This window comes from Anomaloglossus baeobatrachus, chromosome 2, assembly GCF_048569485.1.
Source record: "Anomaloglossus baeobatrachus isolate aAnoBae1 chromosome 2, aAnoBae1.hap1, whole genome shotgun sequence".
NCBI lineage: Eukaryota > Metazoa > Chordata > Amphibia > Anura > Aromobatidae > Anomaloglossus > Anomaloglossus baeobatrachus.
The window spans coordinates 492333531-492360875 of NC_134354.1; the positions used below are offsets into that span (position 1 = coordinate 492333531).

The 27345-nt window shown below is 49.3% G+C and overlaps 1 protein-coding gene across 2 annotated transcripts in view; it reads left to right on the forward strand.

Moving 5' to 3' along the window:
• The window catches only part of LOC142291730 (interleukin-18 receptor accessory protein-like), a 77290-nt gene that overhangs the window by 20169 nt on the left and 29776 nt on the right, over positions 1 to 27345 (forward strand). Inside the window, exons 2-3 of one of the 2 annotated variants that reach the window (XM_075336476.1) lie at positions 13871 to 14105; positions 26842 to 27010. In XM_075336476.1, coding sequence (XP_075192591.1) covers positions 13871 to 14105; positions 26842 to 27010 — 404 coding nt within the window. The remainder of the gene's footprint in view (positions 1 to 13870; positions 14106 to 26841; positions 27011 to 27345) is intronic. The other variant, XM_075336477.1, reaches the window with a different exon arrangement.

Genomic DNA, 27345 nt, shown 5'->3' on the forward strand with positions numbered 1-27345 from the left:
CTAAGGGCTATACTATAATACACCCACTTCCTGACAATGGACACTTAATGTTTTGAGGCCCTCATGCACGTCTCTACCCAGGGACAATGTGGAGCCTCCCAATTTTTGGCTGCCCTGGCAAAGGGCTATACTGAAATAGACCCACTTCCTTACAATGGGCACTTCAGGTTTAAAGGCCATCATGCACGTCTCTACCCAGGGACAATGTGGAGCCTCCCAATTTTTGGCTGCCCTGCCTAAGGGCTATACTATAATACACCCACTTCCTGACAATGGACACTTAATGTTTTGAGGCCCTCATGCACGTCTCTACCCAGGGACAATGTGGAGCCTCCCAATTTTTGGCTGCCCTGGCAAAGGGCTATACTGAAATAGACCCACTTCCTTACAATGGGCACTTCAGGTTTAAAGGCCATCATGCACGTCTCTACCCAGGGACAATGTGGAGCCTCCCAATTTTTGGCTGCCCTGCCTAAGGGCTATACTATAATACACCCACTTCCTGACAATGGACACTTAATGTTTTGAGGCCCTCATGCACGTCTCTACCCAGGGACAATGTGGAGCCTCCCAATTTTTGGCTGCCCTGGCAAAGGGCTATACTGAAATAGACCCACTTCCTTACAATGGGCACTTCAGGTTTAAAGGCCATCATGCACGTCTCTACCCAGGGACAATGTGGAGCCTCCCAATTTTTGGCTGCCCTGCCTAAGGGCTATACTATAATACACCCACTTCCTGACAATGGACACTTAATGTTTTGAGGCCCTCATGCACGTCTGTATGCAGGGGCATTGGTGAACCTCACAATTTAGGACTGCCCTGGCAAAGGAAAATACTACAAAGACTCACTTCCTCAAAATGGGCACATTAGACTCAAGAGGCCTTCATGTACGTCTCTTCTCAGGGACATCGGAGTGCCACACAATGTTTTCACGTAAAATCTTTCATGTATTGATCTCAAAAAGTAACATACACCAGATCTATCTCACTATTGGGTATGTGCCCTTAACATTTCCGCCATGAAAAATCATTTTGGGGTCATTTTGGAAGGTTTTCTGGTGAGTCCGTAAAAATGGCGTAAAACGCGGACAAAATTGTTCACAGCTGTGACTTTTGAGTGATAAATGCTTCAAGGGGTCTTCCCCATGCTGTTGCCATGTCATTTGAGCACTCTTCTGAGACTTTTGTGACATTTTTAGGGTTTCTCCATGCTGCCGGGAGGTCATTTCACAAAAATACTCGGGTCTCCCATAGGATAACATTGGGCTCGTTGCTCGGGCCGAGTACACGAGTATCTTGGGAGGCTCGGCCCGAGCTTCGAGCACCCGAGCTTTTTAGTACTCGCTCATCACTAGTAATCAGCCGACAGGTGACCCCCCAGCCTGGAGGCTGTAGTGGAGGCCAAGCCAGGTCCAACCTAACAAAGGCAAGGCTAAGGAAGACAGCAGAAGAAAGAGACACTAAGAGAAAGGCACTGGCTTTCACTCTCAAAATCACCCAGAAACGGCGGAGGTCCCTGACAGTGGTCCCAGCAGTCCAAGGGTCCCTACAGCTGTGACAAGAAGTGTGAGTAAAGAACTTGAACTGCACCCTTGAAGTGGTCTCTGTTATTTCAGCTGCATAGACATTCACAAGCACCAACTGTGCCCCGGGCATTGCTCCACCTGTGGGGAACAGTACCACCATAGCTGCCATCACATCATCCCGGTGGCCTCACACAGCAGCGGCGGCTTATTAGCCGCATACCACAGGTGGCGTCACGAACACAACCATTAACAAGCAAGCCACATATTCAACTGACACCCACCAGGGCCACGGAGCCGGGCCCAGCCACCACTGACTACCACCGGACTAGTCCGGCTCGGCACCGGGTGTCCCATAGCCCTGGGGTGGGCGAGTCAACTTTGGCGTCAGGAACAGGATTTCGTGCCCGGTCTAACCGGGTACTGTGCGCCTGAAGAACCGTGTGACAGACTGTGTACTTTACTGAGAAACCGCCGCCATTAGCGCAGCTGAGAGCGGGAAGAAGGGGGGCGTGCAAGAAGAAAGGGCGCGAAGAGAAGCCCCGCCCCCTTGTCCAAGAAAAGCACGCGAAGCGGTGCCCGCCATAGAAAGCGGAAGAAAAAGAAGTGGCGACCAAATAAGCTGGCCGGCTGGCAGAAAGAGTTTAAAAGCCAGACCAGCAGATAAAGAAAATGTACCTCATCGCAAGCGGAGTGATGCCGGCCGTGATGGGCTGGGCGCCAGTCTGGCGCCAGCTACTAGTGCAGCCTCCGGCCCCGCCTCCAAGAAGGGAAAGGGTGCAGCCGAGTGGCGTAGTCGAGCACCCGAGCAGTGTTCCAGGCAGCATTCCCCAGGTCGGTAGCATAGCGGAGGAGCTGCAGCAAGGTGCACCAGGGACCGGAAGAGTGGATCCCGAGCTGGACCTGCTGAGAGAGGAAATGCGAGTCCTGGCCCGGAGGCTGAGCAGCGTGGAGGTGGAAGCGGACCGGCAGAGAGAAACACCGCTGATACCGGAAGGCCTGGGCCAGTGGATGGATGCCGCGGAGCAGCAACCGGGTGAGCTAAATGAACCCCCGATCCGTCCGGACCCATGGCCCCGCCACGCGCCCCCGACCAGCCTCCTCACCGACCCCCTGGCCTTCCCCGCCAGCCCCGCTGACGCCCGGTGGGGCACCGGAGGCCTGCTTGAGACCCCCGCAGACGGGGCCTGGGGTGGGGTGAACCCTGAACAACTAGTGGGCCCCCTGCCGAGTCCCCCTGTGAGCCTCCTGGGAATGGCATCCCCGGGAGTGAATTGGGACGCAGCGCCCATAGAAACCAGGGGACTGCAGCGGCCGCTGCTCCCCAAGGAAACTCCCCTGGCCAACGAGATGACGTGCCGGAGGCTGGTGGTCGTGTACCAGAGGGAGCGGGAACTCCGGGAAGAGAAACGAAGGGCCCGAGAAGTCGCCAATCTGGCCTCCAAAGAAGAGGTCAGGAAGGCCCTGAAGGGAACCGAGTGCCCAGTAAGACGGGGCACCGTAGTTGATTTCCGGCCGAAAGGCGGCTGGGGCTTCATCCGGGAGCCTGGCCTGGGCAAAGACGTGTTTGTGGCCCGGAGAGACATTGAGGAGCACCTGCCCAGAGGCCACCCAGGGCGCGATGCCAGGCCGGGTGATGTGATGGAGTATACCCGGCTGATGGGGGACCGTGGATGGTACGCGCTGCATGCGCATATTCTGCGGGAAGAAGCGGCCCCAGAAGAGCCAGAGTGGCGCCGCACAGCACAAGAGCGCAGCATCTCTCCAAGCAGCAGCACCACCTCAAGGCAGACCCAGGCCACAGAACCGAGCAGAGGTCCTGCGACAGCCACTCAGGAGACGCAGACCAGGATCTCCATGGCGTGTGTGATGCAGGGAGCCCGGCCAAAGCAGGGCCCTAGAGACCACAGCAACAGCCCCCTGCAGACAAGCAGCCCTCTGCAGCAACGCCGTACAACACCTACAAGCAGCCCCACTCCAATCCAGGCTGCAGCACAGCGCAGAAGGTCAGGGACCAGCGCCCAGGGGACCCAGACGATGATCTCGTCGGCATACCTGCTGCCAGGAGCCATGCCGGAGTGGGACCCTGATATCTACCCTCGAGAGTAAAGAAGATGAAGAGATGCTGAACTGTACATAGCCCCTGTCTGCCCCTCATTCTTTTTGAAGAAGTCCCTTGTGTTTTGCCCCTCATTCTTTTCGAAGATGACACCCTATCCTGCTGTACTGCCCCTAATGCTTTTTGAAGACGTCACCCCCCATGTTATGTGTTACCGGGCCACTGAACTGGAATGTGGGCCCCGGTGAAAGTGTATGTGTCATGTCATACCAGGCCACTGGACTTAGTGGCTGGTATGTTGTTTATGTGTCCTATGTAACCAGGCCATTGGACTTAATGGCTGGTTGATTTTGTCCAATTATTGTTGATTGAAAGAAACGAACTGCCAGGCTACTGGACTTGTTGTAGCCAGAAATGTAATTAGTTGCACCTGTTGTGCCCCCTACCAGAATTATGGGGGATGTGCCCAAACCGTGCAATGGACTGGAAGTGCACACTTAGAGTTTTTCTTTATAAGAAGTTTGCAACGTTTACTTTCATGTGCCTCCCATAAAGGGAAGAAATGTTTTATTGTTTTATGTTTTGCATACCAAAAATGTTTTGCAGTTCTTCCACATGTTTTTGTTGTTTTTCAGCCCGAGGACGTGCTGGGATTTGCTGTGGGGGAGTGTGGCGCCCCTGAGGCTTCCGTCGCCACAGGTCATTGCACCCCACCAGCGGTGTGATGCCCCATTCTGGGAGAGGAAGAGAGTGAACTCCGGTCCCCTGGTAAATCCACACTACACCCATTGTTAGGTACATACTAGGACCAGGGAAAGTGGCAGGCAACCCTCCCATGCTGTATGCTGGGAGGGGCCGTAAGACCCATCCCTGCTCCTATAGGTTACAGCTTAGCAACTGGGAGGTGGGAGGAGCCGAAAGAGAGCAGACACAGATAGGAAGGTCTAGTGAAGTCAGTTTACCTCAGAGAGTGAGAGTGTGAGGAGCCAGCATGTAGCTGGGGAAGAAGAACGAGAGAAAGGAGGGAGGAGGAGGCCTGCTGGAGGCAGGCAAGGAGGAAAGAAAGAAAGAAAGAAAGAAAGAAGGAAAGAAAGCTCCAAGTCAGACAGGAGCAGAGAAACAGAAGGAGACGCTTCCTGGTGAAGACCCTGGGACCCAGAGGTCCAGGTGACACCACGTAGGAGACAGAAGGAGTCGCAGGGCCGCGGGTAGTCCTGGAAGTATCACGAGCAGGCCTAGAGGTACCAAGGAGAGAGGGCCCTAGAAGTGCCACGGGTAGTTGTAGGCTGCGGTGGCCTGTTCCACAGTAACATCGGTGGAGGGATAAAGCTGCGACAGGGGACGGTCCCTAGAGACTGGAGGAGTGCAAAGATCATCTCCAAACAGTAAAAACCGAGGCCCAGGGACGTTGTAAGCTCCCAGGGCCAGAACCCATAGCGGACTTCCAGAAAAGGGGTAATCAGCCGACAGGTGACCCCCCAGCCTGGAGGCTGTAGTGGAGGCCAAGCCAGGTCCAACCTAACAAAGGCAAGGCTAAGGAAGACAGCAGAAGAAAGAGACACTAAGAGAAAGGCACCGGCTTTCACTCTCAAAATCACCCAGAAACGGCGGAGGTCCCTGACAGTGGTCCCAGCAGTCCAAGGGTCCCTACAGCTGTGACAAGAAGTGTGAGTAAAGAACTTGAACTGCACCCTTGAAGTGGTCTCTGTTATTTCAGCTGCATAGACATTCACAAGCACCAACTGTGCCCCGGGCATTGCTCCACCTGTGGGGAGCAGTACCACCATAGCTGCCATCACATCATCCCGGTGGCCTCACACAGCAGCGGCGGCTTATTAGCCGCATACCACAGGTGGCGTCACGAACACAACCATTAACAAGAAAGCCACATATTCAACTGACACCCACCAGGGCCACGGAGCCGGGCCCAGCCACCACTGACTACCACCGGACTAGTCCGGCCCGGCACCGGGTGTCCCATAGCCCTGGGGTGGGCGAGTCAGTTGCGTGTAACGGGGCCTTTACAGCTAATGGGGAACAATTCCACCTCCAAAACAGGTGTAATTATGCATTATGATGAGCTACTGGGCTGCAAAGAGGCCCATATATTGTTCTAGCCTTTTTCTGTCAGTGTCCATACATACACCAGGGTTATAATGGATCTCTACAGGTTATTACTAAAAGTAAAATAATATAAACAAAATGGTGCCATGGGAATTCACAGTAATGATTTTTCAAGACGATATAACCTAGGGTTAAAGCCAACGCACTTTCGCCTATATTTATTCTGAAATATTACAATGCACTGGAACCGCAATGCAGTAAAAGAGGAAGACTTAACATACAGGGTATTCAATGAGGGATAACAGTGCAACTGTAAGCACGCTCTCTGCCAAACCACACAAATACAAGGATTCTACATAAGAAATATATACTGCTCACATTATCACTATGATATTGTAAACTAAGCAGCCTGATCCCACTATACTTCATGGGTTCATAGGAAAAGTCCTGCTAGACTAGTATTATTTAGGCTCCCAAACCACCGCCAGCCTGTAATCCAGAATGGTAGCAGTGTCTTTCTATATTTTGCGGGACACAGCATAATCTGAAAAAATTACTTTACAAACTGCTATACTCTAATGACCAGGAGGTAGTCATGGATCTGCAGATGCTCCTCTGATATGCCACAAAGGTGTCATGGGTGGGTCTCGGGTGACAGACAGTCCTGTGGTGTCCAGCAATAGAAGTTCACAGTGTTTGTCTGTGCAAAATGCTTCTTGACGTTTTATTGATCCTGCTGTCTGTATTCAGTGTACTAGGTATCTCCTCTGCTGGGTTTTCATTGTTTTCCCATTAGGACCCTGCAGAGCTCCTCTTCTCTTCAGCTGCCCATCATCTGTACTTCCCTTTGGGTTTAAATGCTCTCATTTTCACTGGACTTGTGCTGGTGATATTCAGTTCTTTCACAGACTCTGGATGCAAGCATGTGGCTTGCATTCATCTGTAGAATTGTTGCTGCTCTTTGCTGAACTTCTTCCTCAGGCATCTGGAGATAAGTTGTTCATGTGTTTAACCATGTGTGTGGTGTGTTCTCACTGTGTCTTCCTTAGTGTTTAATGGGGTTGACAAAGAGCTCATCCCACCTGTTTCCTATCTAGGGCTCAGCTCTAGGGTCATCCTAAGGTCAGGTATCCAGCTTGGCACATAGGTGCAGAACCTATCTAGGGTGATGATGGACCCCAGGGGCCAGCGGTAGGTTTGGTCAGGGGTCACCATCTCCCTCTCCCCTAGATGCAGAGTTTCCCTTTCCTTTAACCATTTGCTTGGTGCTTCTCCAAATCTAGCATGACAAAAGGCAAGTCCTCCAACTCCAGGCTGAATATGCTGTCATAAGCCACCGCTAAGGGAAATTGGTGCATGCACAGTAAAGTAGGATATACAGGCTTCAGCTTCTCCTGCATATTGCCTGAGGGCACCTGCTCATGACATACTATGCTCGGCGTATTGGATGTTAATCAAGCTTGCATAAGAGCCACTCAGTGTGATTCTCAAGAGGAGCAGCTATGCTTTCATAGCTAATTAGACGTCTTAAAACATATCATGCACTGTTTGTTACTTTCAGTGCTTTTTCTATATTATGCTGCCTCTGCCAGAATATGCAAGGACATAGCTGTGTGAAGCCCCACAGGTGTTGTGTCGGTGCATTACCTTCAGGGACTCCACTCGGCTGTCTGGATCTTGTCACAGGTAGGAGATCTTCTTTTAGGATTGTCGTGACGCCACTCTCAGAATTGCGGTCAGTGGGGACCGCCACTGCAGGTTGAGGGACGCCTGGGGCTGATGGTGAGTGCAGTTAGTTGGAATAGCCTCCTGAGAGTGAGGCTAGCCCCAGGACCCTGTGTAGGTGCGTGGAACCACAAGGCGCAGAATAACTCCACACACGCAGAATGTCTTTCAGGGGTTTTACTCACTTCAGATGGCAGGGTGAGTAACCCGGGCGTAGCTGGGATGAACCAGGCTGGAACCAGGTATCCTTCAGGCTGACTTCTGATGGTGACTACCAACTCGCCTTCCTTAGCCCTTGGTGGTTTGGGGTAACCCCGACTTTTAGTCCCTATGGGGGTCACCCAGGGAAGTTGCTGAAGCCTCTCTCCCCTTCGTTTGCCGTTTGCTTGTTGCCTGGGCCAGATCACTCCAGCTACTTGCCTCCTGTGAACTATGGGCCCTAACTGTGGCTACGTGGCTGCGGCTTTAGGTGTTGTGGTGTGGGCTTTGAGGGCCCCACACCGGCAGGTTTAGCAAGGAAAGGTGGATCTATCCCCGCTCCGGGATCTGCCGCCCGTTTGGGCCTGGTTCTCCCTAGCAGTCTCCTTACTTCCCACTCTGTGCTCTCACTCTAGCTGGAGATGGGTTTCGGGTAGCACTCCTAGGTGACCGTTCTCCCCCGTCGGTAGTCACTGCGCGGACGCTGTCAGACTGCAACAGCCCCAGGGGTAGGGTCTGCTCCCTTCGGAGCTCCCTGGACTCTGCTCTGCACTGAACCGGCTCACTGCTCCTCCTCTCCTGTTCTTGCCTACGCCACCTAGCAACCAGGCTCTCTTACCACACCCCTTGAGAGGAGATGGAGGCTTTTGGCCCCCTCCACTATTCCAGTGGAGGTGAAGGCTTTTCCCCCTCCTGGGATCCCCAGGGGTCCTCTCATAGGTACATGTGTGAGACCTGATCACTATGCGCCTGTGTAGTCACACCTCGGTCAGCCTTCTGGATTACCTGTATTGTACTGTCCCCAGCATGGGTGCAGTACTCAGTGGTGCCTGACCAGGTCAGGGGCGCCACATTCCCCCTTAGTTATCACCAGCACGTCCTCGGGCTGCAAGACAACATTTTAAATGCATAAAACATTAAAACATGTAAAACATTTTTAAAACCACCAGGTACCATACATCACCACCCTCCACCCACAAGTCCGTTAACCCACCCAAAACCCTTTCACGTTGGCCGCGCCTTCAGCCACTTCTGGCAGGATGTAGAGGCGGCTTTCATGGTCTGGTGGTCTTCAGGGTATACCTGGCCTGGTGGATCCGCGCCTTCAGCCTCTTCTGGCAGGATCCAGAGGCGGCCTTCACAGTTGGTGCTGACCAGGTACCCTCTTTGTGGTGGAGAGCCAGGCCCCATAAACAGGCATGCTCTCTGGTCGCAGGTGAGCCAAGGCCCTATATACGGACGTGCTCCCTGGTTGCAGACGAGCCAAGCCCCTAAACAGGCTGGCTCTGGTGGTGGTGGTGCCCTCTGGTGTAACTATTTACACTGCGAGAGTTTGTGGCTATAGCCAGTTCATAGCCTTAAGGTTCATTTCTCACATTAGTTTATGTGGGCACATACTTAAACTTTAAAACGTTGCAAAACTTCAAAACTGGTAACTTGCTGTATTTCTTATGTTATTTACATGGATTCCTCCTCACCAGGGCTTGGGCCTGTAGGGCTGCGGCACCTGTTGCTTCCTTGACCTCTTTCTTCATCTGTGGTAGTCTCGTCAGTAGGTTCTTTGTCTGTTCTTTCTCTATCTTTCCTTTCTTCCTCTGTGTCTGTTTCTTTTTCTTTAGGACATGGCGTAACATCAAGCGCATACCAGCCTCTTTCTCCTTGATGCATGGTAAATTGCACTGTGTCTCCTGTTCGCAGATTTCTTCCAGGATGTCCTCTGGGCAAATGAGCTCTCACGTCTCTTCTGTTGACGAAGATACCTTCCTTTATACCAGGTGCAACGATGAATCCGTATCCTGACTTCAGGCTAAAGTCTTCCACAATTCCTCTACAAAGGGGTCCTCTGACCTGTGCTTTGGCTCTTCTCAGGAACCGTTTTTCTTCTAGGTCTCTGGCCGTGACTTCTCTCTGCTCTGGGGATGGCGGTGCAGGGAAAGATTGGGTTCTGCTACGGCGCCGTGTCTTGCGGACTGGATTCTGCGAGGTACAGCTTACAAGCTCCCAGGTGAGGCTTTTGGGCAGATCTTCCTCAGCAGACGGTGTTAAGTCTTCTTCATCCCAGCGGGAATATGGCAACATCTCCGGCTCTGGGCATGGATCCACTGCTGGTGGCTCCTGAGTCAGCTCCTCAGTTTCCTGGCCTCCCCTCCCCCTTAGTTCTTCTGAGCACTCCTTTGGTGGCAGTGCTGGGGATGGACTTTCATCAGCAGGCCCAGGCGGGGGACTCTTTGGCGTGGTTGCTGCAGGGGTTGCCGGAATCCTCTTGGGGGTATGCGGAGGGAGCATGTACCGGTCCACCATCTCCTGTGGGAACTTGGCCTCCAGGTCAGCCTTCAGCTGCCAGTATTCGGGGTCCTCCCCCAGCGTAGTCTTCCTAGCAGGGACCTCCTTGGACTGGGGAGCGGTGTCTGCTCTGGCCTTGCAGGCCGGGGTAAACGGTGATACTTTCTTATCTTGGCGGGCCGCGCCCGATATGGCGGCGGCCTGGTCTTGGCGGGCCGCGCCTGGCATGGCGGCGGCCTGGTCTTGGCGGGCCGCGCCTGGCATGGCGGCGGCCTGGATTGGCGTTTCTGTCGTAGCCGGAGCCTCAGCGGGCATCGCTACCGTAGCCGGTTCTTGGCGGGACGGACTGGGCGTTGCTGCCGCGGTCTGGGCTTGGCGGGCCGGGCCTAGCATGGCGGCGGCCTGGGTCAGCGTTACGCCTGCGGCGTGGATTAGGGTCGCGGCGGCAGCCGGATCTTTGCGGGCCGGGCTGGGCGTTGCTGCAGGGACCGGGTCTTGGTGAGCCGAGCAGGGCATCGCTGCGGCGGCCTGGGCTTGGCGGGCTGCACCTGGCGTGGCTGCGGCCTGCTTCAGCGTCGCCGCGCCGGACGCCTCTTCAGGGACCGCGGGCGTGGCAGCAAGGGTCGGGGCACTCGCGCGGGCAGGGGCATCACTGGACTCACCCATCGGTGGCAGCATCGGGGTCTGAATCGTCACCGCCCGGTCTGGCACTCGGCGCGCGGCTCTCTCTTCATAGGCCTGCACCGCCGCGGTCATTCCCAGGAACTCCGCACGTCCCTCTCTGATCAGCCTTCCGACCCTGGCCTCCAGTTGATCGCAGAACTCGGCGAGCTCCCGACACCACCAGGCAGCGGAGCCTGGCTCCGGGTCTCTGCATTCAGACGCCATTTTCTCTAGCAACAAGCTGCTGGCTTCTTTTCCGTTCCGCCGTCTCTGGACGCTTCCGCTCTCTTCACAAGCGAGGTCAGAACTCTGCAGGGGATCTCTGGGTAGCCACACCTCTTCGTGGGCGGTAACTTCTCCCAGCGCGGGCTGCTGTTGTTTTTCAGCGCGCTTTTCATGGTGGCAATATGGCGGCGCTTCCAATTTTTCAAGCGGACCGCCCAGGCACATGGTCACCTGTCTGAACAGGTCTAGTCCTTATCCTGTTCGTGACGCCAGGTGTGAAGCCCCACAGGTGTTGTGTCGGTGCATTACCTTCAGGGACTCCACTCGGCTGTCTGGATCTTGTCACAGGTAGGAGATCTTCTTTTAGGATTGTCGTGACGCCACTCTCAGAATTGCGGTCAGTGGGGACCGCCACTGCAGGTTGAGGGACGCCTGGGGCTGATGGTGAGTGCAGTTAGTTGGAATAGCCTCCTGAGAGTGAGGCTAGCCCCAGGACCCTGTGTAGGTGCGTGGAACCACAAGGCGCAGAATAACTCCACACACGCAGAATGTCTTTCAGGGGTTTTACTCACTTCAGATGGCAGGGTGAGTAACCCGGGCGTAGCTGGGATGAACCAGGCTGGAACCAGGTATCCTTCAGGCTGACTTCTGATGGTGACTACCAACTCGCCTTCCTTAGCCCTTGGTGGTTTGGGGTAACCCCGACTTTTAGTCCCTATGGGGGTCACCCAGGGAAGTTGCTGAAGCCTCTCTCCCCTTCGTTTGCCGTTTGCTTGTTGCCTGGGCCAGATCACTCCAGCTACTTGCCTCCTGTGAACTATGGGCCCTAACTGTGGCTACGTGGCTGCGGCTTTTAGGTGTTGTGGTGTGGGCTTTGAGGGCCCCACACCGGCAGGTTTAGCAAGGAAAGGTGGATCTATCCCCGCTCCGGGATCTGCCGCCCGTTTGGGCCTGGTTCTCCCTAGCAGTCTCCTTACTTCCCACTCTGTGCTCTCACTCTAGCTGGAGATGGGTTTCGGGTAGCACTCCTAGGTGACCGTTCTCCCCCGTCGGTAGTCACTGCGCGGACGCTGTCAGACTGCAACAGCCCCAGGGGTAGGGTCTGCTCCCTTCGGAGCTCCCTGGACTCTGCTCTGCACTGAACCGGCTCACTGCTCCTCCTCTCCTGTTCTTGCCTACGCCACCTAGCAACCAGGCTCTCTTACCACACCCCTTGAGAGGAGATGGAGGCTTTTGGCCCCCTCCACTATTCCAGTGGAGGTGAAGGCTTTTCCCCCTCCTGGGATCCCCAGGGGTCCTCTCATAGGTACATGTGTGAGACCTGATCACTATGCGCCTGTGTAGTCACACCTCGGTCAGCCTTCTGGATTACCTGTATTGTACTGTCCCCAGCATGGGTGCAGTACTCAGTGGTGCCTGACCAGGTCAGGGGCGCCACACTGACAACTTGTTATCATTTCATATGACTGGTGGACACAGACAAATGAGGGCCCCCGTGCAAGGACAGTATAAGGGCCCATTGCTGCCCAATAGCTCATCATAATGCACAATTCCTCCTGCTTTGGAATTGTAAATGTCCTCCTCATCTTTTGGGCCCCTGTATAGCTGAAAAGGTTGGATCATTGGTATGTCTGCCCCTGTCTGAGATAACAGACTAGTGAGGATCCATTCGGTTAATGATTCCAAGCAATTATGTCCTGTTCTATTTCTTTGCGCTGGCGTCATATAAGGCTACTTTCACACATCCGGTTTGAGCCCTGCGGCTCAATCCGGCTGTGAAAACTATGCAACGGATGCGGTGAAAACACCGCATCCTTTGCATAAGTTTTTACATGCGGCCGGTCCGGTTTTTTCCGGTTGCGGCATGCTACTGAGCATGCGCAGTGGAAAATACCGCATGCGGCGACCGGATGCGGTTTTTTCCGCATCGCGCCGCATCCGGCCTCCATAGGGATGCATTGAAAAATGCGCCGCAGCGGCCGGATGCGGCGCGATGCGGTGTTTTTTGCCGGAGCAAAAAACGTTGCAGGGAACGTTCGATCCGGCCGCCGCATCGGCTACATCTGCCGCATGCGGCAAAAACCGGACCGAACGCAAGCCCCTGCGGCACAATGCGGCACTAATGTAAGTCAATGCAAAAAAACCCGCAATCGGCGTTACAAAAGCCGGTTGCGGTTTTTCTGCAGAACGCCGTATTGTGCCGCAGAGCAAAAATCCGGATGTGTGAAAGTACCCTTAGCCTCCACATAGTGTGGATGCCCCAACTTGCAAAGAACAAAAAGGCACTTCCTAGCGGTGGGTGATATCACTTAGGGTATATATAGCCAGTATAGACAAACCTCTCTAGTGGGTTTCTACTTTAAATATCGAGCCAGACTATCAGTTATTCACCAACATTTAGTGGACTCATGAGCACAGCCCCTGCAGTAAGGTGAAGGGAGGCTAAGGCTACTTTCACACATCCGGTTATTGCAGTGCTGCACAATACGGCGCTCTGCAGAAAAACCGCAACCGTTTTTTTTTGCCGCCGGTTGCTTTTTTTTTGCATAGACTTACATTAGTGCCGTATTGTGCCGCATGGGCTTGCGTTCGGTCCGGTTTTTCCCGCATGCGGCAGATTTAGCTGATGCCGCGGCCGGATGGAACGTTGCTTACAACGTTTTTTGCTCCGGCAAAAAAAAACGCATCGCGCCACATCCGGCCGCTGCGGCGCATTTTTCAATGCATGCCTATGGACGCCGGATGCGGCGCGATGCGGAAAAAAACGCATCCGGCCGCCGCATACGGTTTCTTCCACTGCGCATGCTCAGTAGCGTGCCGCAACCGGAAAAAAACGGACGGGCCGCATGTAAAAACTTATGCAAAGGATGCGGTGATTTCGCCGCATCCGTTGCATAGGTTTCACAGCCGGATTGAGCCGCACTGCTCAAACCGGATGTGTGAAAGTAGCCTAAGCTAAACCAGTCCAACCATTTGTCTTGTACACTGGTGCAATAGTGCACCAACATACTAATCCTCACTATAGTGCACTGTAGATCCAGTCTTAGTATATCTGTCATCTATCTTTTTTTTTTTACTTCTAATAATGAGAAGATACCCTTTCTTTTGCTAATTCTACATTTTTCAGATTGCTTAGATGAAGACCCACATTATCGGTATCAGGCGTATGCTGGAGAAACCGTGTACTTCCAATGTAATTTGACATCCAATAATTCAGAACATCTAATTCAGTGGTTTTTACAAAAACCTGACAAAAGCCTTGAAGAAGTCAAAAGTAGAAAGGATCTTAATATTAGTATCATTGACACAACCCTTCAGATATCCTCTCTGGAAAAAAATCACTCTGGAACATACATATGCAGGTAAGCAATTTGAGGAACATGATGATTTGAAAAAGAAGAACAATATGTAGCAATTATAGGGCCCTATAATTGTAATGCTATGACAGATATTCATAGGGTTATACTCAGTTTTGAAAGTTATCACAGAAACACGGGAGTGGAGTGATGAACTCTGCTATCTCGGTCAGTCCAGTATAGAATAATTGGATTGGTGTCTTACATGCATGGTATGTATTTTCTACATTTGGGCCTGAAAGTAAAGGGAGTAACAAAAAAAGAGTCAGAGCTGTTAGTATTATCAGTATTATGGGAGGAGAAATGCAGGAGTTGACCAGAGGATTAAGTCTATGTGGCGGCGCTATTGCCATTTTTCCTGGTGGTGTTTCACTTCCATCTCTCCCACCAAATGTTTTAATTGTAATGCGGGCGTCACACGAGACGATCTATCGTGCGATGCATCGTCAGGGTCACGGTTTTCGTGACGCACATCCGGCATCGTTCACAACGTCATCTCGTGTAACACCTCAGAGCGACGCAGAATCGGTCACAAATCGTGAGTCGTGTACACGACGCTTATTTTTAAAAAATTGTTTATTTTTCATGGCGCCGGTGGTTCATCGTACCCGGGGTAGCACACATCGCTCCGTGTGACACCCCGGGAACGATGAACACAGCTTACCTGCGTCCCGCGGCACAGCCGGCTATGCGGAAGGAAGGAGGTGGGTGGGATGTTTACGTCCCGCTCATCTCCGACCCTCCGCTTCCATTGGCCGGCGGCTGTGTGACGTCGCTGTGACGATGAACGTCCCTCCCCCTTCAGGAAGAGGATGTTCGCCGCCCAGAACGTGGTCACTCAGCAGCGAAGTACGTGTGACGGCGATTTGCTCGTGACACACAAACGACGGGGTCGGGTACGATCGCTCGTGCGATCGCACGATAGATCGTACCATGTGCCGCCCCACCACCGTGCGGAGCTGCCGCCCCACCTACACCCCACCTACTGTCTCCTCCCCAAAATCCTTTAGGATGTAAGCCCGCAAGGGCAGGGCCCTCTTCCCCCTGTGCTAGTCTGTCTATTGTAACGTGTACATGTATTCTGTATGTAACCCCCTCATGTACAGCACCATGGAATCAATGGTGCTCTATAAATAAACAATAATAATAATAATAATAGTAAGCAAGTCATTCCAACAAAGCGCAGTCATATTATAGTACAACTGTGTATTTTATTATAGTATGCTGTGGTCATAGAGCCATCACATGAGGACAAAACTTATTTTTGAAACAATATTATAGAGACAGAGAAATTAAAAATAAAGTTTAAAAAGTTTAATAAACTTTCTAACCATTTTGAATTCTCTTCTGGAGATCTTGGCTGATTTCTTTTGACTTTCCCATTATGCTACACAAAGAAGTAGTGTGTTTCAGGTGTGCATTAAATTACATCCACAGGTGTGTCTCTAATTAACTCAGATGTTGCCAATAAACATATCAGAAGCTTCCAAAGACATGACATCATCATATGGGCTGTCCCATATTATTGTAAACTTTTGACTTTGCAGAAAGTAATAAAAAATGCCTTAAAACATTCTCTCATTATTCTGGCATTTGGCAAATATACGGTAAAACCGGACAAACCTGCAGATGTGTCTTTTTAGATAGTGGATGTAAACTTCTGATTTCAACTGTAGCTCCCTTTTTTTCAAGGGACCAAAAGTAATTCGACAATTCTCAAAAGAATTTGGAGTACAGTACGTACATGATTAAGAGAAAACTCAATCAGAAGAATAAACCAATGTCATCCAGATAGCCAACAATGATAATGACATTCCAATTAGAACATAGTTTTAGTAATGGTTAGAGTTGAGCGCGGTTCGTGGTTCGAGGTTCTCCAGTTCTAGGCTCGAGTGATTTTGGGGGATGTTCGAGATCGAACTAGAACTCGAGCTTTTTGCAAAAGCTCGATAGTTCTAGATACGTTCGAGAACGGTTCTAGCAGCAAAAAGCAGGGCTTTTAACAGCTACAGTGTGCAGGAGCCATCGCTGGCAGCCTGCCAGAAGCTGGTAACCAAGATAAACATCGGGTATCCAACCAAAGCGCTTTGGTTAGTAACCCGATGTTTATCCTAGTTACGTGCAGGAAGCCCACACTTCCCCGCTCAGCTCGCTCCGCCCCCTCCTGCCCGCGGCATGTACACATACACACACACACACACACGCACACGCACACACACACACACACACACACACACACACACACACACATGGTCCCGCTCGGCTTACCTGCGGTGATGAAGTCCCGCCATCCCGACCTCAGCGCTGTCACTGTCCTCCATGGCCGCCGCTTGTCACATCACCTCTCGCTTCCGACCTGAGACTGACTAGCGGTGACGTCACGGGCCTCTCGCGATACTTGGTGTGAAGGCGCCGGTCATTGAACTCAGTGACAGAGGCTTTCAGTGTTCTGGAGATCAGCGCAGGTAATGTACCTCGCTGACAGCAGCACTTGTCATGCCCTGCAGTGACCTGGGCTGACCCATTGATGTTAGCTCAGGTCACTGCACTGCTCTCCCAGCCAATGGGGAACATCCTGCTCTTCATTGACTGGGACAGTGTGGATCGTCATGGCAACCCCTTGGATTACACCAGACCTGGATTTGTTTTTCATTCTAATAAATTGGTTAAAAAGGGAATGTTTTGGGGAGTGTTTTTTCAAATAAAAATGTGTTTGTCGTCTATTTTTTTTTTATTACTGACTGGGTTGGTGATGTCGGGTATCTGATAGACGCCTGACCTCATCAACCCCAGGGCTTGATGCCAGGTGACATTACACATCTGGTATTAACCCCATATATTACCCCGTTTGCCACCACACCAGGGCGCGGGATGAGCTGGGGCGAAGCACCAGGATTGGCGCATCTAATGGATGCGCCACTTCTGGGGCGGCTGCGGCCTGCTATTTTTAGGCTGGGGAGAGTCCAATAACCATGGACCTCCCTAGTCTGAGAATATCAGGCCCCAGCTGTCTGCTTTACCTTGGCTGGTGATCCAATTTTGGGGGACCCCTACGTGTTTTTTTTTTTAATTATTTATTTAATTTAAAATAACAGCGTGGGGTGCCCTCAGTTTTGGATTACCAGCCAAGATGAGGTTGCCAGCTGTGGTCTGCAGGCTGCAGCCGTCTGCTTTACCCTAGCTGGCTACAAAACTAGGGGGAACCCTACGTCATTTTTTTTTTTCATTTTTTTGGCTAAATACAAAGCTAAGCACCCCTTAGTGCCACATGAAAGGCACCAAAGGGTGCTCCACTTTTTCTCCACTTTTTCTCCATTTTTTCTCCACTTTTTCTACATTTTTTCTCCACTTTTTCTACATTTTTTTCTCCATTTTTTCTCCACTTTTTCTCCACTTTTTCTCCACTTTTTCTCCACTTTTTCTCCACTTTTTCGCCATTTTTTTCTCCACTTTTTCTCCACTTTTTCTACATTTTTTTCTCCACTTTTTCTCCACTTTTTCTCCACTTTTTCTCCATTTTTTTCTCCACTTTTTCTACATTTTTTCTCCACTTTTTCTACATTTTTTCTCCACTTTTTCTACATTTTTTTCTCCACTTTTTCTCCACTTTTTCTCCACTTTTTCTCCATTTTTTCTCCATTTTTTTCTCCACTTTTTCTCCACTTTTTCTCCATTTTTTTCTCCACTTTTTCTCCACTTTTTCTCCACTTTTTCTCCACTTTTTCTCCACTTATTCTCCACTTATTCTCCACTTTTTCTCCACTTTTTCTCCACTTTTTCTCCATTTTTTCTCCATTTTTTCTCCACTTTTTCTCCACTTTTTCTCCACTTTTTCTCCATTTTTTTCTCCATTTTTTCTCCACTTTTTCTCCACTTTTTCTCCACTTTTTCTTCACTTTTTCTCCACTTTTTCTCCACTTTTTCTCCACTTTTTCTCCACTTTTTCTCCATTTTTTCTCCACTTTTTCTCCACTTTTTCTCCACTTTTTCTCCGTTCTTTTTCTATGGTCGGTCTACCCATTAGCTCTGCCATGCATAGTGTAGCTCTACACCTACTGCACATGTTACTTTATGATTGACATCTCTTTCGTACCAGAGCTGTCTAAGCCTACTCTGACCCCATATTTGTCATTACTATATTGTCCTTGTACTGTATTATGACATTTGTATCATGTGTTTCATTTCTTGCTGTGTTGCAATTTTTTTGCTGCATCCCAATTGTACCTCTACATTGTTCGAGTTTATGTTATTGTTCTCTCACTCTTATGTGATACTGATTATTGTCATTTTTCATGATTACATGCAGATAAGTCCAATCTGACGAAGGCTCAGGCCGAAATGTCATTTGTAACTTGTTTTGGACAAAAACATATATGCTTATGAAAAAATTTTTTTTCTTAATACGGACCAATAAAGAGTGATTTTGCATTACTATCCGTTGTGACTTACTGACTTAGTCTGGGAGATTTAGAGTGCCGAGGTTACTCACTAATTTTATCTATTATTACCTCTGAGCACCTATATACCAGTGAGCAGAGCTTCCTCTACAGTAGTTCTCCTGATTAGGCATGCCCTTACCTCATGAGCAGGGCATTGCAGCTTTGGTAGCAACCATTACGACATGGACTCTGCTGCTGTGGACCCGAGAAGAGTGAGTGCAGATTCATTGCACCCACACTCCTCACATGAAGGGTCCGCACTCCTAGAAAATGGGGGATACGTTCCCTGAGTGTCTCCCCCCCATATTCTAGACGGTCCAGAGTCGTCGTGGGACCCCTTTATTTTTTTTCTTACAATAAATTGGTGAAAGAGGAAATGTTTTGGGGACTGTTTTTTCAAATAAATTTCTTTTGTCGATTTTTTTTTTTGTTAGTACTGACAGTTTATGATGTTGGGTATCTGATAGACGCCATGACATCACAAACTGCTGGGCTTGATCTCAGGTTACTTTACAGCTAGTATCAACCCGATTTATTACCCTGTTTGCCACTGCACCAGGGCACGGGATGAGCTGGGGTGAAGCGCCAGGATTGGCGCATCTAGTGGATGCGCCACGTCTGGGGTGCCTGCGGCCTGCTATTTTTAGGCTGTGAAGGCCCAATAACTATGGACCTTCCCACCCTGAGAATACCAGACCACAGTTGTCCGCTTTACCTTGGCTGGTGATCCAATTTGGGGGGGACCCTACTTTTATTGTGTAATTATTAATATTTATAAAATAATTATAAAAAAGAGCCTGAGGGGACCTCCACATTGGATCCCCAACCACGGTAAAGCTGCCAGCTGTGGTTTTCAGGCTACAGCCGTCTGCTTTACCCTAGCTGGCTATCAAAAATGGGGGGACCCAACGTCATTTTTTTTTTTAACTATTTTTTAAATAGAAAAAATTAATGGGCTTCCCTGTATTTTGATTGCCAACCAAGGTAACGGCAGGCAGATTGGGGTGGTAACCCATAGCTGTCTGCTTCATCTGCGCTGAGAATCAAAAATACCGCGGAGCGCTACGTCATTTTTTTAAAGATTTATTTTTACAGCACTGTGATGTCCAGCAATCAAAATACAGGGAAGCCCATTTTGTTTTCAGTTATTTAAATAAATAATTTAAAAAAATATATATGGGCTCCCGCTGCATTTTTTGTATTGCTAGCTAAGGGTAATCCAAGCAGCTACTGGCTGCTAACCCCCACTGCTTGGTGTTACCTTCACTGGCAATGGAAAATCCAGGGAAGCATTTTTTATTTTTTTTGCCAAAAAACTACTAAAAAAGGACGTGAGCTTCGCCATATTTTTGTATGCTAGCCAGGTATAGCAGGCAGGTGCTGGAAGAGTTGGATACAGCGCCAGAAGATGGCGCTTCTATGAAAATGCCATTTTCTGAGGCGGCTGCAGACTGCAATTCGCAGCAGTGGGGCCCAGAAAGCTCAGGCCAACCTGTGCTGCGGATTCCAATCCCCAGCTGCCTAGTTGTACCTGGCTGGACACAAAAATGGGGCGAAGCCTACGTCATTTGTTTTCTAATTATTTCATGAAATTCATGAAATAATAAAAAAAGGGCTTCCCTTTATTTTTGGTTCCCAGCCGGGTACAAATAGGCAACTGGGGGTTGGGGGCAGCCGTACCTGCCTGCTGTACCTGGCTAGCATACAAAAATATGGCGAAGTCCACATAATTTTTTCAGGGGGCAAAAAACTTCTGCATACAGTCCTGGATGGAGTATGCTGAGCCTTGTAGTTCTGCAGCTGCTGTCTGTCTGTATGGAGAAGAGCAATCAGCAGCTGCAGAACTACAAGGCTCAGCATACTCCATCCAGGACTGTATGCAGAATTTTTTTGCCCACCAAAAAAATGACGTGGGCTTTGCCATATTTTTGTATGCTAGCCAGGTACAGCAGGCAGCCACGGGCTGCCTCCAACCCCCAGTTGCCTATTTGTACCCGGCTGGGAACCAAAAATATAGGGAAGCCCGTTTTTTTTTTAATTATTTCACTTATTTCATGAAATAATTAAAAAACAAATGACGTGGGCTTCGCCCCATTTTTGTGTCCAGCCGAGTACAACTAGGCAGCTGGGGATTGGAATCCGCAGCACAGGTTAGCCCGAGGTTTCTGGGTGCTTCTGCTGCGGATTTCAGTCCGCAGCCGTCCCAGAAAATGGCGCTCTCATAGAAGCGCCATCATCTGGCGCTGTATCCAACTCTTCCAACAGCCCTGGAGCCGGGTGGCTTGTTGGGTAATCATGAGTTAATACTGGCTTTGTTTTACTAGCCAGTATTAAGCCAGAGATTCTTAATGTCAGGCACGTTTGACCCGGCCATTAAGAATCTCCAATAAAGGGTTAAAAAAAAACACCACACAGAGAAAAAATACTTTAATAGAAATAAATACACAGACACATTAGAGACTCCATCTTTATTACACCACTCCATCTTTATTACCCCCTGTGTCAGCCGGTCCCTAACGGAACGGGGAGTCGACCGTGTGCTAGAGCATGTCGCCGGTACACGGCGATACACATATGTGCACCGTGTACCGGAGAGATGCACTCGCAGGTCCTACATGACGCGTCATAGTCATCTGACCAGTCTGTAGCCAATGAGATAATAGCCACGTGACTGGTCACATGGCTATTTTGACGTCACGATAGGTCCTGCATCTCTGCTGGCAGTGCCGTCACCGGGAGGATTCAGCGATCATCGGATGGAATAGCGGCAGGAGACAGAGTGCAGAAGGGATCGCGAGGACCGGTAAGTGTTATGGCAATGTTTATTAACTGTTTGTGTACATTTATAATGCATTTTTATGTGTTTGTGATTGCCTCCCATTATAGCCTATTGGCTCGAGTTCGGTTCGTCGAACGTTCGACGAACCGAACTCGAACGGGACCCCCGTTCGGCGAACCGACCTCGAGCCGAACCGCGACCGGTTCGCTCATCTCTAGTAATGGTAGCTGAAGAACTTTTACAACTTTAGCGTCAGCAAAATTCACTGCAGAACCACAATCAATAAATAAGACACAGATATTTCTACATAAGATAGACAAAGAGGGAACAATAATTTTACAAAATCATAGGTAAAGACGTCTGTATAAAAGAACAAAAAAAAAGTTGTTCCAATAAATAATATATATTATCTTGTTGCCAGCTTCAGTGAACAAAAATACAACAACAGATGAAGAAACAAAAAATGAAGAGATAAATCTTTTTTTAAAAAATAAAACCTTACTTTATTAATCCATTACACATACATGTGTGTATAGGTGGGCATCCCTGGTCTCACCTAGGTACTGTTGTCTTTCTGGCAGGCATGCATTTCACGTCCAGACTCTCCACCGTTGCTACCAACTGCAACTCTGGGTTGCTGGATACCTTGTTGTGGATAGGACTGATTCACTCAAATCTGGATGGGCTCCTCAGTAAGAATAATATGCACACAAGACTTTAGATGGACGTGAAGGGTCGGCAGTACGCTCCTGTCTGTGTTCTTACAAATGCTTATCCAGACAAGTGGCTAGAGACATACCTAAATCAAGGGAGTCAAGATAAAGAAACTGTACCAAGATGTCCTTGATTTGGTGAGAAAGGCCTGATCATTCCACTGAGAATCAGTGGTCGGCACCAATACTCAGTTTAGTACTCCTCTGCAGAACCTTGCCCTTGGTGATGGACTATCAATTTGGATTCCATGAATGCTGCCAAGAAAGAGTCATCATACAAGAGTCCCAGGGCTTCAAGAAGCTCAGCAGAGGAGAGTTGTGGGGCATTGGGAGTTACTTAAAAGATCCAATTATGAGGAGTTCCCTGCAGTAGGGATCTCATAAATCCTACTTTTTACTTTTTGTGTCTTGGAACTCAATGATTGTGGATGGAGTCTGAAGTACAGTATACAGTTCTCCATAAAAATCTAAAGAAACTGAAAAAGCAGTCAGTTAAAGGGTATATCCAGGACTTTAAAAAAACAATAAAAATGTGCTTAAGCACTAACAAACAAGTAGTTGCTATCTACCTGCTTGTTGTCCCCTGTGCCATTGTTTGATGGCACAGAGTGGTCACAGACTGCTCCTGCCGGCAATACAATGACTTTGTCAACAGAGCGATAGTTTCTTTTCTTGTCTGCTCCCTAGACGACAGCAGGATCCCAGCTGTCTAAATGGGGGAGCCAGCTTTCAACCAGTATAACATCAGCACTCCCTCCTCGTCTATAGAGTAGAGCAGATAAGAAACTGACGATCTGTTCTTGCAACTTAAGCGGAGTCAGCTGATTCGCTGGCAGGAGCGATCTGTGCTGGTGAACAATTGTGCCAGGTACAACAGGTAGGTAGGTATCATCTATCTGCCTGTTAGGGTACGTGTCCACGATCAATATTAGCAGCGTCTTGGGATCAGCGTGTTTTCACTGTCTAAAACTCTGCATTGTACATTACAAGCACATTGGATGGGATTTATAGAAATCTCCTGCTTACTGTGCTTCTTTTTAACGTTGTGTGAACTGACTGGCAGAGTGACTTTCCGAGCCGCAGAATGTCAATTTATTCTTGGGGAGACACTAGCGTTCTGAGTGGGAGAAAACAGCTAAATCGCTTTGTCAGTAATCCTGATCATGGGCACACACAGCACTTTCTCCAGCATAGCACACTTGCAGCTCTGCAAGAGAAAATACGCTATATCCAGTATGTGAGGAAGCCTGATTGTGGGTACATACCCTTAGAGCTTAAGCATTTTTTATTTTTTAAAAGTCCCGGATATAGCCTTTAAGTTCATCATAGGTTCAGGCCTACAAAATTCAGCAACAGTAACTTGGGCCTGAGCAGATTCATGATATTACACACATACTGCAAATTCTGAACCAGCTTAATCAGAGCCTCCATCTGATCCATCATGGTCTGGAGTTTCTCCTTTTAAGTTGGCTAGCATTAATATAATGGGGATAGTATATGATCAATAACCAGGAAAGTGGGATAGAAATGGTGTTCAGGAAGCTAAATCAAACCAAGACATCCAAAACAATTGGCAAAATTGACAGGAGGTAAACTAACTGTAATAACTAAGAACCAGACTAGCCAGGCTATAACTGGCAACGAGGGAATGTCTGTTGGAGGTTTCAACAGAGAACTAATTGACATTAACTAATAGGCTGCCAGGACAAAACAAAAGAAACTGGCTGAAAGTACACAACTCCCAGAAGTCCTACGTGAGCCATGCTTGCACTGCCCTGTGGTAACCACGGCATTAACACTGCGCTGCCTAGCACTCTTGGCAGATGTGGCAAGGTCATGTTCATAAACGGATGTGACAATAAGTATGACAAATTCTCATTTTGCACCTTTTAGTGCATCTTTCCTCACAGAAACCTCTAATTAAAAACACTGTATTGTAGAAGATGATTCTCAGTTGTAGCAGTCTGATGGACAGGTCTGGCCACATGCCTCCTCTATACGTCTGCGTTAGGCCTCTGCCACACTCACGTGGAAATCACGCACGTTCCGCTAGACACGTATTTTCCTTTCGTGTTGCGTGTAGGTAAGTACGTGTCTCCGGTATGTGCAGACCACGTGTGTTCTCCGTTTGCTATCTGCGATAACACACGGAGAACCAGTAATTTGCATACTCACGTGGTCCTGCCTGCTGTCCGTGGTGCTGATCTTCGGTCTCCAGCCCTGCCGTCTCCCCGCTGCTGCCGGCTGCAGTGAAGTGAATATTAAATGAGCATAATGAGCGGCGGACGGCAGCAAGTGACAGCAGCGGCAGAGACAGTAGGGCTGGAGAAGGTGAGTAAAGATTTGTTATTTTTTACTCTGACACGTGAGTTTTCTCCGGCGCGTGTCACACGGGACCGCATCCACACTACATCCGTGTGGTACGGGTGGGGGCCGTGTGACACCCGTGATGCCGGAGAAAAACGGACATGTCAGCGTGTTGGAAAATGCACACTCGTACAAACGGACACGGACACACGTTCCGTGTAGTTTTACGTGTGTGTGCCTGCTAGCATTGGTGTATGTGTCTCCGTGCCGCCGGTACGTGCAAAAACGTACCAAACACGTACCGGCGGCACGGATGTGTGTCGGAGGCCTTAGGAGAAGAGGAGAATTGTGCAGTCTGTGAGGAAGATGGCACTAACAAGTGCAGGGTGAGAACCTGTAACATTTATATATTAAAGAGTGACAAAAAGTCTTGTCCACAACATATTTATTAAAATAGTGATACAATGATCAACCCCTCTAAGCTGGGCACCACTTTTTACACTCAATTTTTGCACCTACGTCATGGTAGCAAGGGTTAAGAGGGGCCTTCCATGATAACCATCAATTTGGTAATCACTATAGTTCAGTCCTGAAATCATGTAGTAAAATAACCATTAAAAGAAGAAAACTCAAGATGACATGAAGACAGGCAAGATGCGAGAGGAACAGAAAGTTTGCAAACTAACAGTTAAGGGTATGTTCACACATCAGGTTTTTGCTGTGCGGCCCAATCCGGCGGGAAAAACGCATCCTTTTTTTTTGCTGCCTGGTGCAGATTTTCCTCATAGACTTTTATTAGCGCCAGATTGTGCCGCATGTACTTGCGTTTGATCCGGTTTTTGCTGGATGCGGCAAAAATCGTCACTCCGGCGGCTGAACAGGACGCAGAGAGGAACGTTTTCTGCCAGTGGCAAAAAACTGCATAGCGTCGGTTGCGGCGCTGTGCAGCATAGTGCATAATGAAAGTCTATGCGCACTGGATACGGTGGCATGCGTCAAACGCCGGAAGCATGTACCGGATTCGATTTTTACTACTGAGCATGCCCAGAAATGATATAAATTCATTGCTTGTCAGAAAATCAATCAAACACTCACTCACTCACTCACTCTCTCTCTCTCTCAAACTCTCTCACTGACTCACTGACTCATTCACTCACTCTCACCCACTCACCGATCACCGATGTGGCACTGCACAGCTGTCACAAAGCTCTGGCGGCTTCTCCTGAATTGAAAATGCCGGCCGCCCATTATTCAATCTTGAATTCACTGCTTCCCGCGCCCACCGGCGCCTATGATTGGTTGCAGTCAGACATGCCCCCACGCTGAGTGACAGCTGTTTCACTGCAACCAATCACAGCAGCCAGTGGGCGGGTCTATATCTTGCAGTAAAATAAATAAATAATAAAAATAAACGGCGTGCATTCCCCCCAATTTTGATACCAGCCAAGATAAAGCCACACGGCTGAAGGCTGGTATTCTCAAGATGGGGAGCCCCACGTTATGGGGAGCCCCCAGCCTAAAAATATCAGCCAGCAGCCGCCCGGAATTGCCGCATCCATTAGATGCGACAGTCCCGGGACTCTACCTGGCTCATCCCGAATTGCCCTGGTGCGGTGGCAATCGGTGTAATAAGGAGTTAATCATGGCAGGCATCTGAGACACTCCCAATGATTAACCTATAAGTGAAAGTAAATAAACACATGCACCCAAAAAAATACTTTATTTGGAATAAAAGACAAAAAACACCCTCTTTCACCATTTTATTAAAAACCCCAAATACCCCTCCAGGTCCGACGTAATCCACAGAGGTCCCACGACGCTTTCAGCTCTACTACATGAAGCTGACAGAAGCGGCAGTAGAACACCGCCGCTCTCTATCAGCTCCACGCAGCAACTGAAGTGAATCGTGCTGTCAGCGGTGACGTCACTGAGGTAGTGCCGGCGTGTGCGGTGATGATGCGAACGGTAGTGCCGGGTGTGTGCGGTGATAATGCATGCGGTAGTGCCGGGGTGTGTGTGGTGACGATGCATGCGGTAGTGCTGGGGCGTGTGTGGTTATGATACATGCGGTAGTGCCTGTGTGTGCGGTGATGATGCGTGCAGTGGTGCCTGCGTGTGCGGTGATGATGCGTGCAGTAGTGCCTTCGTGTGCGGTGATGATGCGTGCGGTAGTGCCTGCATGTGCGGTGATGGTGGGGGCGGTAGTGCCGGTGTTTGTGCGGTGATGATGGGGTCTCTCTCTCTCTCAGAATAAAAAAAACCCAAAAAACGTATCCGTTTTTTCACCGGATCCGTCGCGTCAGTTTTTACACAATCTGAGATGGATCCGTTGCATCAGGCCCAAACCGGACTGTGCCTGATTGGAAAAAACGGATGTGTGAATTTAGCCTTAGAGAGACAAGTATTTACCGCTCATGATCAGTCTGGAGTGTCTAACATTTTTTTCCCTTTATCAATTAACCTGTTTTATATGTCACTCATTTTTTTTTGCTCTCTTAACACAGAAGGGGAAATCTCTGCATGAAAATGACAGTACACGCCACTGAACGGGAAAACTGTCAAAATGATGGCCCTCAAACATTCTTTTTTACAGTTATTGACACACCGTCTATTTCATGCCCGTCACTAAGCTGTCCGTTAGGAAAGAATATAAGAAATGTTACATGGTACAAGGTGAGTTGTATTCATTTTCTCCTATACGGCACATATATGGGCATACTGCTAATACTACATTAATAGTCATAATTTTAAAAATAGATAGATTTTCTCCATCCGAGATAAATTGTCTGGTTTTGCTAATCAGACTCTGATCGAAAGAGGGAAAAACAAAGGGGCTCCATTCTGTCAGCTCGTAAAAATCGGACAGCCCTTGGTTGACATCCGAGTGCGGTCTGATATTTTTTCATGGACCTATAGTCTTGAATAGGCTTCTAATTCTCGGAGACAGTGATTTTTTTTTCCGTGGACCATTCGGTATGAGGAAAACATTGGACATGTGAACTGTCTCA